We start from the raw sequence: 13,788 nt of genomic DNA, 5'->3' as shown, positions 1-13,788 counted from the left end.
GAGAAATGCAAATCAAAACTACAATGAGGTTATCACCTTACACCAGTCAGAATGGTCATCATTCAAAAGTCCACAAATAATAAATGCTGGAGAGGGTGTGAAGGAAAGGGAGCCCTCCTACACTGCTGGTGGGCATGTAGTTTGGTGCAGCCATTACAGGAAACAGTATGGAGATGCCTCAAAAAACTAAAAATAGACTTACCCTATGATCCAGCAATCTCACCCCTGGGTATATACCTGGAGGAAGCTCTAATTTGAAAAGATACATGCACCCCAATGTTCATAGCACTATTTACAATAGCCAAGACATGGAAACAACCTAAATGTCCACTGACAGACAACTGGATAAAGAAGTTTTAGTATATATGTACACAGTGGAATACTACTCAGCCATAAAAAAGAATAAAATAATGCTATTTGCAGCAGCATGGATGGCCCTGGAGATCATCATTCTAAGTGAAGTAAGCCAGAAAGAGAGAGAAAAATACCGTAAGATATCACTCATATATGGAATCTAAAAACAAAACAAAACAAAAAAACCAAGCACACACATACACACAAATGAATTTATTTACAAAACAGAAATAGACTCACAGAAAGAAAACAAATATATAGTTACTGGAGGGAAGGGGGCGAGAAGGGATAAATTGAGAGTTTGAGATTTGCAGATACTAACTACTATATATAAAATAGATAAGAGTTTCTTCTGTATAGCACTGGGAACTATATTCAATATACTGTAGTAAACTATAATGAAAAAATGAAAAGGAATATATGTATGTGTATGTATGACTGACACATGCTGTACACCAGAAACTAACACAACATTGTAAACTGACTATACTTCAATTAAAAACAAACAAAACCTCTCTGTACATACACTGATGGCTGGTCTCAACAAAGGCAACTCAATAAAGGTAGTGTAACATTCCTGATAAAGAATGAAGGTTCTGAACACAAATACCAGAATTTATATCCTAGTTCTACCACTCACTATGAAGTAGTTTTGGACAGGAAACTTAAACCCTGTGAGCCCCCAAAAGTAAGATACACTGCTCAAATATCCTACGTACTCAATAATCATTTGCTTATTCCTAGTAATATTACTAAAAGCAATTTAATGGGAGTAGTAAGAGAATATGATGCAGTCTAAGTAAAAGGAGTTTTCCAATGTCCTGGCTTAACGTAAGTATAGATTTTAGAGCATGTAAAGTAATGATCCTGAAATCTTGGTATTATGAGAATCATCTAGGGTGTTTTTCAAAAATACAAACGCTTGAGCCTAATTCCCAGAGATTCTGATACAGGAGGTTAGACTAGGGCTTGGGGAGTTTGTTTTGTTGTCACTGCCTTTAAATTCCCAAGGTGATTCAAATGATCATGCAGATTTGAGGACTGCTAATTAACAGCAATGTTTCTCAGCCAGGACTAAGAACCACCATCACCAACAGTCTTACAGAACTCCAGATGGCTGACCACACAACATCCCCAGAACTTAACAAAGCAGAATCTCCAAGCCAAAGTGGCCAAGTGACCAAAAGCTGCCTGAAATAAGAGTTGCTGCTGTTGTTGTTCAATTAATAAATAAATCAATAACCTCTGAACTATCAGAAGTTGAACATAGGAATGGATCAACATTTTACCTAACGTGGAAATAAGCAGGAGAGATAAGAAAGAACTAGGTTCTCAACCTAGAATAGAGTCAAAATACTGAGGAATAGAAAATAAAATAGTGGCTTTGACTAACACAACAGCTAATATTCTATCTACAATATAAATGAGTAAATAAAGACCACAGTTGCATTTATAATCATCAATTACTAAAAAAGAATGTTGCCATTATTCTTCTTTCACAGAAGTGAAGAAAAATCAAAATACCTTAGTTATGGGGATTAACTAAATTCTGTAATAAAATTCAGAATTCAAAGGTCACATATGAATTATGTAGGTTTTTCAGATATCTCCTAGACCCTGCCTCTCCTGGCCCTTCACAGCTGAAACTACTGAGACCTAACAACATAATAAAGCTTCCAACCTACACAAGGGCTGTCATCATAGTCAGAACTAAGGGAAGCAAGTCAAGTGGAGTGTCAGAGAGTTGGTAAGTTTCTTTAAGTAAAAGCTAACATTTACACGTAGATTTTAAGTTTCTCAAATTAAATGCCAAAATCAAACATCTCTTAGTTTGAAAGAGTGGCCAAAAAGTTTGAGAAGAAATATCAAATGTAAAAACAGTTATCTTCTCAGTATCACAATTAAATTTCTCTTTTTCTCAATATAGTACCACGGCCTTCAATATTCATATTCAATATTTTTATTCATATTTTACTAATACATACTACCACAGAAAATTAACGTGAACATTAATATTTAAAACTTGAGTGAGGTTAACAGACATTTCTCCAAAGATACACAAATGCACAGTAAGCATAAGAAAAGATGAACATCATCTGTCACACGGTAAATGCAAATCAAAACCACAATGAGATACCACTTTATACCCACTATGATGGCTATAATCACAAAGTCAGATGACAAGTTTTGGCAAGGATGTAAAGAAATCCAGAACCTTCATAGATTGCTAGTAGGAATATAAAATGCAAAACAGTTTGAGAGTGCCTCAAACAGTTAAACACAGTTATCATATAACCCAGCAATTCCACTCTTAAGTATATGCCCAAGAGAAGCAAAAACATATTTCCCCCAGCAACCACCATGCTACTTTCTGTCTCTATGAATACAACTCTAGGTACCTCATATACATGGAATCATACAGTATTTGTCTTTTCGTGACTGGCTTATTTCACTTAGCATAACATCCTCAAGGTTTATCCACATTCTGTAGCATAAGTCAGTATTTCCTTCCTTTTTATAGCTTAATAATGTCTTATTGTATCTATACACCATTTTGCTTATCCATTTATCTCTTGATGAATACCTGGGTTCCTTCCACCTTCTGGCTACTATAAATAATACTGTAAACATAGATATACGAATATCTCTCTTTCAAGACCCTGCTTTCAATTCTTTTGGATATATACCCAGCAATGGAACTGCTAGATCATGTGGTAATACTACACAGAATTTTTGAGGAACTGCCATGCTTTTTCACAGTAGCTGCACTAGTGCCCAAGAGTTCTGATTTCTTCACATCCTCACCAACACTTGTTAGTTTCTGTTGTTTTAACAGCAGCCATCCTAATGGGGGTGAGAGGGGCCAGAGGAGATTTTTAAGAGGTTAAACTATTCTACATGATTCTTGAAATGTTGAGTATGACATTATACATTTGCTAAAGCCTACCAAACTTCACAGCACAAAGAATGAACCTTAATGTATGCAACTTTTTTTCTTTAAATCACTGACAAAAGTCAGAGGTTCCTAGGAAAGAATGCAGACTGTGATAAGAGAATCTAACTATATTACAAAAGTATGAAACCACCTCACTGGGGATGGGGGAACAGTGCTCATCTAAGTAACTTTGAAAATGAGGAGTCTGTAAGACTGAAGGGAAGGAACTACACATATGTCCTGTACTCAAGTCGATCAAGCTGTTCCCCACGGGGCTACAGGTGTAACCCCTGATATTGCTATACATACAGACTAGAAGGAAACAATTAAGCAAATGGATGGCAGCCAAATAGAGCTGTTAGACTAAGAATTTACAGATAAGCAAGGGGCAGGGGCTAGAAAGATACATGTAATAGTGGATTAGAGCTGGAGACATCAGGAAGAACCCATATTTAATATACAGATGGTTAACATAAAGAAATATTTATAGACATGGCTTAGTATACACATATATTTATTTTATCAGCAGAGAGGGACTACAATAAATAAAATTCCAGTAACAACGAGCATACCCAGCCCCATATATTGCTTTCTAATATTCTCCAGTAAGAGGAACCAGCCCAAACCTAAACCTACAGGCAGGGCATATCAGAGTTTAGTATGCACTAATATTGGCAGACATCTTTCCAGGGTCCTGAGATCACAAAATATTTAAGGAAAGTCTCTAACACGAAAGACAGGAACCAAAACTAAGAGACAAAAGCAACATGGAGGCTTCAGATACTATGCAAGGATAAGAAAACTAAACATAAGAAAACAAAAAACCTATCTTTAGTATACACAAAGAACTAAGATATTGCCCCAATATGCAAGGAGAAGATGCTATTTTAAAAGTACATTCAGAAAACAAAAAAAACAGCTCTTAGAAATTAAAAATATAATGACAAAAAAAAAAAACACCTCAATGTAAGAATTTCCAGTTTCCAGTAGTGGCAGGCTAGGTTATTAGGATCAACTACTACTATTCCACTGGATAAAAACTTTAAAATATGGATAAAACATATTTCAAAACTTTTACAGGACCAAGGTAATAAGAAATTACAAAGTTACAGTGAGTAAAAATGAGAATCCAGAAAGGAAAACAAGCACACACAAGCTTTGCCCTGAGGATATTTGGCAATCCTGAAAATCAGAATTTTTGTTTTGATAACATTGCAAGAGATATGGGTACAAAAATCAAAATCCAACAAGGGAATTTCAAGCCCTGAACTTGATTTAAGGTGGTCCCAGACTAGGAGTGAACCCAGGCATATGGCAGAAGAAAATACAAATCCTACACGTACAATGGATGTATTAGGATGACTCTTACAGAGATCATATTAAATGGAAGAAGTCAGATGAAAAAGAGTACATATCGTATGGTACTATTTTTGTGAGGTTAAAAAAAAAACTTAACGAACCTAATCAATAGCAGTGCAGGTAAGAATAGTGGTTACCTTTGGGGGATATTTACTGGGGATGGCATAAGGGAGACTTTCGTATTTGCTCTTGGTGAGAGTTACATGAAGAGTGTATTCATTTTATTTTTTTAAATCTTAATGTTGTACATGTAAGAACTGTACACTTTATGAACGTTGTATTTTAATGAAGATTTATTTAAAATGAGTATGAAATAAGAAAATATTCAGATTTTTAAAAGTTAACAAATATTAATTACATTCAGCCTTGGAAATTGTAAAGGATGTTAATTTAGTTCATGGTCTAAGTCCAGAAGGTGATTCAAAAGTAATGATTTCTGTGTTTATTTAAAAGCTATATACCATAGTGATTCTAATGATTTTGATTTTTATAATTTATATTGGAAAAAATCTCAACTATTAACATTTTTCAAAAATCTCAGAATCATCCTAACTTTTACTCTCTGAAAAATCAATCTTTTGTTTTCCCAATTAAGTTTCAGACAATTTACATTTACATTATTCTTACATGACAACCCGTTAATAGTCAATGTATACAACAGAATGTTCAGTTTTCATTTTAGAATCCAAAAAGCCATAAAGTATGCTTTAAGATACTCATTTGTACTCAAATAATCAAGGAAATAAGAATTCTAGACCTAAGTAAATTGAGAAAAACTTCATATGAAAAGGCAGAAGTAGTTGTATTTCCGATTATAAAAAGAATCCCTAAGATTAGGGATATGAGAAATAGACATGTTGGGGGAAAAAAATAAGTGACATTAGTATTCAAAACATAATTTAATGACAGAGTTATAGCAATTCCCCCCAATCAACAAGTATTTCAGTGCTTATCATATGCCTATTCCTTTTCTACAAATTAGGTATACAGCAGGGATACAACAGGAATAAAACAGATGACTCTTACATTCTAGAAACAACAAATTTAAAGTGCACCGAAAATAGTAAAAGCTAATTTTAAATATTTGCTTTTCCAACATCTAACAGATATATACTAATATTTCATGAATCTAATGATTAGTTCTCTATCAAGAACTTAAGGAAAATTTTCTAATATATGGAGTTTTTGCTTCCTACAAAATAAAACCTTTATATAATATTTCCCTATTAGTTTTTAATATCCTGCAGATATGATTATTCAGTTGCACAGAGATGGTGTTCCATAATTACAAACAATTACTATTCTCTTGTCCTATTTTGTGCCTGCAAACAGGAGCTGATACATAGGGAAAAGTAGGAAGACCAGGTTTTTAAGTTTCCAGCCAAACGTACATTTTATAGACTGGGGGAAGGAAAGGAGAGTGAGTGTTTTAAGATAAAGGCAGGAAAGGGGAGTGGAAATGAGCGTTTTAAGGAAGTAGCAATGCAGAGTTGAGATAGTGGTTAGAGGCAGCTCCCCGACTTCTACCTTATTATTGTCAGGATAGAATGGTGGCATAAACAGGTGTCTTGATTAAACATCACTCTCCTTAACTAGTAACAACATCTGTAACACAATGTTGAACATGACAATTTCTCCCAACACAAAGGAATGTAAGATATGAATAACTGTACCATGACTATTTTCCAAAGATTAAATATAAATATAAGGTAGTACCCGATAAGAAAGATAACATCCAGAATGTGTATTCTGGAGGGAGAGGGTTGAAAGGAACTGGTGGACGGAGGACATTCTGAACAGTGATATCAATGTAGGGGAATATTCTAGAGTTAGGAAAGTAGTATCACCTCAAAATGACTCAGTTTTTTCACAGCAGGGCTTGTATTATAAGCCTTTATAAACCTTACCACACAGTATACAGTATTTGCCTGTCATACACTCAATAATTATTTTATTTTTTGAATTAAATTCCTACAGTAGTTTCATGGCCTTTGGAAAAAAAAAATACAGTTCACATTGATAGGGAGTTTTCTTTGTCAACCTCCTCTAGGTAAGTGCCTTCTGAAAAATCTGAAGTAAAACTAAGGTCAACTTACAGATACAGTCTAACCACTATAGACTACAATGGAACCAAATTCCTTTGTTCAGACAAATCTATTAATGTGGCCTAAGATTTCATAAGCTATTTTGGTTTTCTTCTTCTTCCAGTTTTGAGATATAATTGATATGCAGTGCTGTATGGTTTAAGGTGTACACCATAATTATGACTTACATGCACCATAAAATGATTACTACAATAAATGTTGTGAATATTTATCATCTCATATAGATTCAAAACTAAAGAAACGGAAAAGAATTTTTTTCTTTAGGATGAGAAATCAGGACTTCCTCTCCTAACAACCTTCATATATTATATACAGCAGTTTTCATTATATTTATCACGTTGTACATTACATCCCTAGTACTTATTTATCTTGCAACTGTAAGTTTATACCTTTGAACTGCCTTCATCTAATTCTCCCTTCCCCACCTCCCCATTTCCACCTTTGCTAACTACAAATCTGATCTCTCTTTCTATGCTTCTGTTTTTGAAGTATAACTGACATACAACACTATGTTTGTTTCTGTTACACAATATAGTGATTCAGTATTTCTATACATTTCAAAATGATTACCACGGTAAATCTAGTGACCATTTCATCAGCTATTTTGGCAGTCACACCATCAGGCTATCTGTCAGGTAAATTCACAGAAACTACCTTTAGAGGTCAATTCTTTCCCAATGTGAGAAACGTTCAACCCAAGTACTAAAACTTAAGTTCATCATGTTGGCTTCACATTGTTTCAACCTTCCTGAATTGTTATCTATACCACCTAATCTATCATCACCTACCAAGGACTTCAAAACCATAAAAACTTCCTCCAGGATGCAATTATTAATCATTAATCAATACTCTAGCTAATGCAATGAACTATTAATTGGGCAAAACATGTATGATCGATCATCAATGGACACTGTATTAGTGAAAACAAAAAGATTAACCCAATCCTACACGCAAGGACTCAAAAGTCTAGTGCATATACAATATAAGTATTAAAATATAAGTGCTATATAAAGAGAACAAAGATAACGAAGCATTATATTAAAGTGTTAAGACTAGGAGCGTAAAATAAAGAATCCACTGAATCTATCATCCAATGCACATTCTTCAGTTTCTTCCAAAAAGGTATCATGAGCTTTGTCAAATGCACTTAGCTAATAATATGCCGAAAAGTAACAATAGCTTTTAAATTAGACACGCTTAAAACTAAGGGCCAAAAATCATACGCCACGAAACTAAGGCATAACAAATGTTTATAAGTCCCTTTAAATAAATTCAGATATTTGAACTTACTTTCTAATTTCCAGACTAGTCCCCTCATTTTCCTAGGGGAGCTAATTTTTTAATAATCATGATATGAATGGGATGTGCTCACATTTTTTCCATCTTTCTACACATATTCACTGTCCACACACACACTGATTTTTTTCCATTGAACTTTAGCTCCTCAAAAAAAATGAAAAAGCTATCTCCTAATAAGTAAAACTTAGTGACTAAACACGGGGTTTCTGTAATCCCTAATTTCCTTTTTTGTAAAGAGGTAATAATTACAAAACCTGCGCTTTGTGAAATCATTAATTCATATTCAGACTTTTTGATCCAACCATTCTTCCCATGGTAATAAAGAAATCAACACAATAAACAATGCATACTGAAGAAATGAAGATGCCGTCATCTCTTTGCATATTACCCAGAACACAGAACCCAGAATTGAGTCTCTAGCATTTATTCACTACCTTACTTAAATGCTCATTTGGAACATTTGCAATCTCTTAAAGCACAGCTGAAATTTATTACCAGTTAATTCACATCCTCTCAACAACTACACAAGTCTGACAGGCCCACTTTGCCTATCACTGTTAGTTCTGTCCCCAAGAGTCAGTATTAGATGGTTTTAATTTACTTTATTCTCAAGTTTAAATAACGTGAGACTTAAGAGAGCAATAAACTCCAATGATTCTAAGAAATAAACCTAAGTTTGAGTGCATAACTGTATTACCATTTTTTTGTAACAACATGTTCTCAGTAAGGTTTAACTCTGGGACAGTAATGTGATCCTAAACATAAAAATAATTAGAACTGGTTTCTAAATTCAAATGTTCAAGAGAATTTTCCCAACCTCAAATTCCTCAATGGCAAGAGCATAGTTTAGGTGTTGGTTCCCATCTACTGGAAGCACAATATCCATACTCAAAACGGAGAACAGTTGATGGCGGGAGAAGCCTAGTCAAATTTTTCTAAAGTCTCTTCTGGTCCCAACAATAGTCCTCTACACCAACTTACACTTATTTAAGGCTTAAGCATCCAGTTGATATTAGTTCATTCTTCATTATTTAATTCCTAATAAATGCCTTCCTCATATCCTCAAACATGAATATATTAAATGTTAAGGGAAAAATTTGTTAACTTTTCATAATTTCCAAAGGGATACAAAATAAATTTTTTGTTAGAACAAAAATTTCCATCTCTTTATAGTTTACCTTTTTAAGTTGCTGAGAAACTACTCAAACGCTGAAAGTAAATAACCAAATTACAGGAGATGGGGGTAGGGGGAGGTAATTGCTTCTGAATGTATTATATGCTTAAATTAAAATTTTTTTAAACTTTAAAAATCGCATTTTAGTCTTCACTAAAATATTTTAGTTTTTCCTTAAAACTGCTTTTCTATACTGTGATACAAAACGATTTTTTCCCTCAATCTAAATTTAGAGTTAAATCTAATATTCCTCTACTGTTTTACTACCTGTAATTTTTAAAAGTATTCTGCTTACATTTTTGCGTCCTCTGAAACGCTGATCATTTGTGTAGGTAAAAATAAAAATATTTTCTAATTATAAAAAAAGAAAATGAAAATATATCTCCTTTCATTAATGACATACTAATCAATTATAGAATGTATTAAATCAAAAAGAAAAGAGCAATAATGCCTGAGAATCTAACCAACGTAAAAAGTTAAATTATACTGTATTATCCTCTCCAATACAAGAACAATTACTGCTATCTAAGAAAGAAATGGAGAGGTTCCTGAGGTATTTTCTCTGGAGTGGTGTGTTTACAGACTGGGCAAACACCTATCCAGAACTTCACAGATTCCTTGGCTGGCTAAGTAGGTATTCCATTAGATGAACTCTAAAGTCTCTTTCAGTTGTAAGGTTCCCAATCTGTGAGTGAAACGTGAAAAATAACATAAAACACTGTGCCCTTCAGTTAGCCGAATTGCCCTCATTTCCCATCCTAACCGTACGTATGGAGACAAAAAAGTTCCTTCTCTTTCTCTATAGTGATTTCACCAGATGCTGGTTAACAAAAGGCACGGAAAATACGCACAGGTGGGATAAAAGGGGAGTGGCTGCGCCAGGCGGCGCCCGGGACAGCGCCCCACGCCCGGCGCCCCGGCAACACCTGGGCAATCACTGCCAGCCACACCTGCACCCTCCGCCGCGGCGTCGCCGGCGGGCTCTCCCGCCGTTACAGGCCCCCGCACCTGGCCAGACCCTGGGCATTGTCCGGAGCCTTCGGCGCCCAAGAAAAGCAAGGAAGAAAGAAAAGCGGGAGGAGTGAGAATAAAGAACGCAAGGGGAAGTAAAGCACCCGGGAAGCGGCGCGCTCCTTCGGCAAAACTAGCTTCAGCATCGGTCACTCAATTTAATTCAGACCCCAAAAGCCAGCCCCCAGGCCCGAGGCAGCAGCGGCGGGGGGCCCAGCCGGAGTTCCCGGAGCTACCCTGGTCTGGAGCGCGGAGACAGGGAGAGGGAAATGGGCGTGTGGGCTGGGCCTGGCTGGCCGGAGGCCGGGCTCCGAACAAAGCCGCCCGGCTCCCCCTACCTGGGGCGAGGGCGGCGGGCGGCGCCTCGCGCTCCCCGCGCCGCCCTCGCCCCAGGGACCCTCCTCCGGGCTGGGGGCGCCGGCGAGGCCCCTCCCCGCCCCCGAACAGCGCCCCTTCGGGACAATGGGCCCCCTCCCCCGCCTCCGGGCGGGGAGATACAAAGGCAGAGAAGCGCGGCCCGGCACCGAGCCAGGCGCCGGGAAAGAGACGGCGGAGGGGGGAAAGGGGCCGGGAGAGGACGGCGGCGGCCGCTCCCAGGCCGTCCGGGCGCTGCCCTCGGGCCCGCCGCGGCGGCACAGGCGGGCGCGGACCGGCAGCCTCTCAGCCCCGGGCCAGGAGGGACGAGGGTTCTGCACACAAAGGGAAGAGGGACCCCCAGCCGCCGCCGCCGCCGCCAGAGGCGGGGACTGCCCGACGCGCTCCGGCCGCCGACGGCCAGCGGCGCCCGCCCAGCCCGAGCCCCGCCGGGCCGGGGTCCGCGCCCGCCCCGCTCCCCGACTCACCCACAGCTCCGTGCCCCAGCTCATGGCGTAACTTGAGGCGGCTCGAGCCGTCCGGCTGCCCCGCTGTTCGTCCGTCCGTCGGCTCCGCCGTCAGTCTGTCCGACCACTGGAGGGCTCTCGGCTCCTCTGCTCAGCCTGCGAAGGTGCCGCCACCGCCGGGCTCCCCTGTGAGTGAGAGAGACGCGCCTGGAGAAGCCGACGCCGACGCCGCGTCCCCGCCTCCCGGAGCCGGCAGGGCAGGGGCCCAGACTGAGGGGAGGCGGGCCGCCGGGAGGGGAGGGGAGGGGGCGGCCGCGTTGCACCCTGGGATTGGGGCGGACCCGCGCGCGCCCGGCGCAGGCCCGCGGGGTCTCCTCGCTCGAGGGCCGCCCCGCCCGGCTCGTCCTTCCACTCGGCTCTCTTGCTTCTCGTCCCTCCAGGCTCGAGCTACCCCACCGCCGCCGCTGCTCGGACCTCTGTCTCCGCGAAGGAAAGGGAAAGAAGACGCCCACCTCCCTTCTCTGCCCTGAGCCCCCTTAAGTGAGGAAGCTCCTTCCTGCCTCCGTGCCGCCTCCACTTCGAGAAGCCCAGACGAGGAACCCTCATCCAAATCCTTGGGTTTAGATGGTGGAGAGTTGTGTTTTATTTATAAAAAAGTCTTAATGGTTAAGGCGATCTTGGGAATCACTAAAATATGTAGAGCGTCAAATGTGAATGCAACGTGCCCCCGATTCTGTTTTTAATAAAGCGTTCTAATTTTATAAGTTGTCAGGAAATCATAAAAAGAGGCAGATGTTTCAGCATTCATTTTGGGATGTTGCCATGACAGGAGGTGGAAGACATGGGCAAGTGTGAGCCGAGTTGTCACCTGCAGGAAAGGAGAAGTGAGCTTGCCCCCTTTCCTGGAACGAGCACCTGGTGTGGGGGTGTTGGATTGGGGGCAGATTCCTACCAGGCGGTGCAAAGAGCCTGTTCGGAACTTGAGATCGCTCTCGCTCTCACTCAGAATACCGGGACCGTGGAGGCACGTCCACCATTTCCTTTGTTCTCTGTGGACTTACTTCCCGGCCTTTCTGTGTAATCATTAACTGCAGTCAGCAAGTTAGACCGGCTGCTAGCAGATACGAAGTACGCTTAGCAACTCCCAAACAGACGCTTTAGCATTAATTGCTTGTCTCCTAAACACACACACACACACACACCCACACACACACACACACCCACACACCCCTTCAATCCAGTCGCTAATAGAGTACTCCTCGGTGTGTCTTGACAGCAGTGTCTTTTAAGTTCTCCCGACCGGCTTGTCAGCATTTGAAACCCCTCCCCTATGGGGCCTGCCCAGGTGGCCCAATCTCTTCCGCTTTAACCCTTGTCCACCTGCGTGGCTGTGCTCCCTCTGGAGCTTGAGGCAAATTCCTAAACGTCCAGCCATTCCTCTTGCGAAATTGTTTGCCGCCCTTCTCTGAGTCCAGTTTGAGCATACACATACCCTCTTCCAAGCGGGTTGTGGCCAATATTTAAATACTTAACTATGCCATGAAGTGAAAAGGCTGTTAAGCATTGACTGAACACGTTCTCTTTCCAACATTTTTCTGTTTCCTTCAAGGTCATTTATATCACCTAACACTGCTATCCACCACACCCACCTTTTTTAAAAAAACACATGCTTTCCCTTTAAAAGTAAAATAATCTACTATTCACGGTAAAGATTATCCTCAACCACACTGTTTACACAATTCTCCAACTGAACATTGAGTCATCTCCTAGATGAGCATTTTTCTTCTTCCAAAATTTCTGAACAAATTTTGTTCTGTTCAGAACAAAAATTTAGAACACTTAGAACAATCAATTTCTCTTCAAAAAGTTATGTTTGGGGGCATCAAGTTAAAAAAAAATTGTTTCTTTTAACCTATAACATTTAAATATAATTCGTATAACCAACTTAAAGTGATAATCCCCAAGTAATTATCTAACTTACAAAACTCATGATATTAAAATTCACTATTTACTTCGACAATCACTTTAAGCAAAAATTATTAAAAAGAATAAATATATTTTGTGTTTTATTTTGTTACAAAAACAATAAAGATCAATCAGATTTCAGATTGAAAACAAATCTCTGAAATAGTAAGGGGCATTTTAGCTAACAAACATCCAGAGGTGTTTTATACACACATATATAGTCACATACCCTAATGTATATTATCAGCATGGCAGTTTACAAGACTGATGATTTTGACATAATCAAAATCCATTGGGTATTAAGTTATTTTTATTTACTCTTTATGGACCCATGACAAGGCATTTTTGTGAGCAGTTCAAACACATCATTTTTACTTCTAAAAAACATAAAACATAACTTTTAGCATCTTGAAAGCAAAATCCCTTTGGTATAACAGCAATCTATTTTTAATTTATTCCAGATGCTACCCCCAAATCATATTTTACATCATTCAGTGATTTAAAAAATTCTGTCAAACCAATTATCTTATTATACCTTTTTGCTGCTTGACCTATTTTGGCAGTCCATCACCACGCAGTTTCTGTTTCCTATCACATATTTTATAAGGTAATCAACACTAAGAAGGAATCAAGGAAATAATACAAACATTGAGCTAATGCTCTTTTCAGTTTCAAATTTTCCCAGCATGACAGGCATACAGATGGGCAACAGGCACATGAAAACATGCTCAACATTGTTAATTATCAGAGAAATGCAATTTAAAA

General features: G+C 39.1%; 1 protein-coding gene and 1 long non-coding RNA gene across 4 annotated transcripts in view; one reads left to right on the top strand and one right to left on the bottom strand.

Annotated features, from left to right (window-relative positions):
- Nucleotides 1-11,163, bottom strand: part of FNBP1L (formin binding protein 1 like) — a 97,186-nt gene extending 86,023 nt beyond the window's left edge. For all 3 annotated transcript variants that reach the window (XM_031457624.2, XM_064488729.1, XM_031457621.2), the window contains exon 1: nt 11,080-11,163. In XM_031457624.2, the coding sequence (XP_031313484.1) occupies nt 11,080-11,103 (24 nt within the window). In that variant the 5' untranslated portion in view covers nt 11,104-11,163. The remainder of the gene's footprint in view (nt 1-11,079) is intronic.
- On the top strand, nt 11,164-11,822 carry LOC135321991 (uncharacterized). Its single transcript, XR_010382170.1, has 2 exons — nt 11,164-11,246; nt 11,499-11,822. It is a non-coding gene; the product is annotated as an uncharacterized LOC135321991 (long non-coding RNA).
- Nucleotides 11,823-13,788: the final 1,966 nt, after the last annotated feature.

The sequence above is a fragment of the Camelus dromedarius genome, chromosome 9 (genome assembly GCF_036321535.1).
Source record: "Camelus dromedarius isolate mCamDro1 chromosome 9, mCamDro1.pat, whole genome shotgun sequence".
NCBI lineage: Eukaryota > Metazoa > Chordata > Mammalia > Artiodactyla > Camelidae > Camelus > Camelus dromedarius.
Note: the sequence above shows the minus strand (reverse complement) of the source record. Positions and strands in the feature narration are given on the sequence as shown.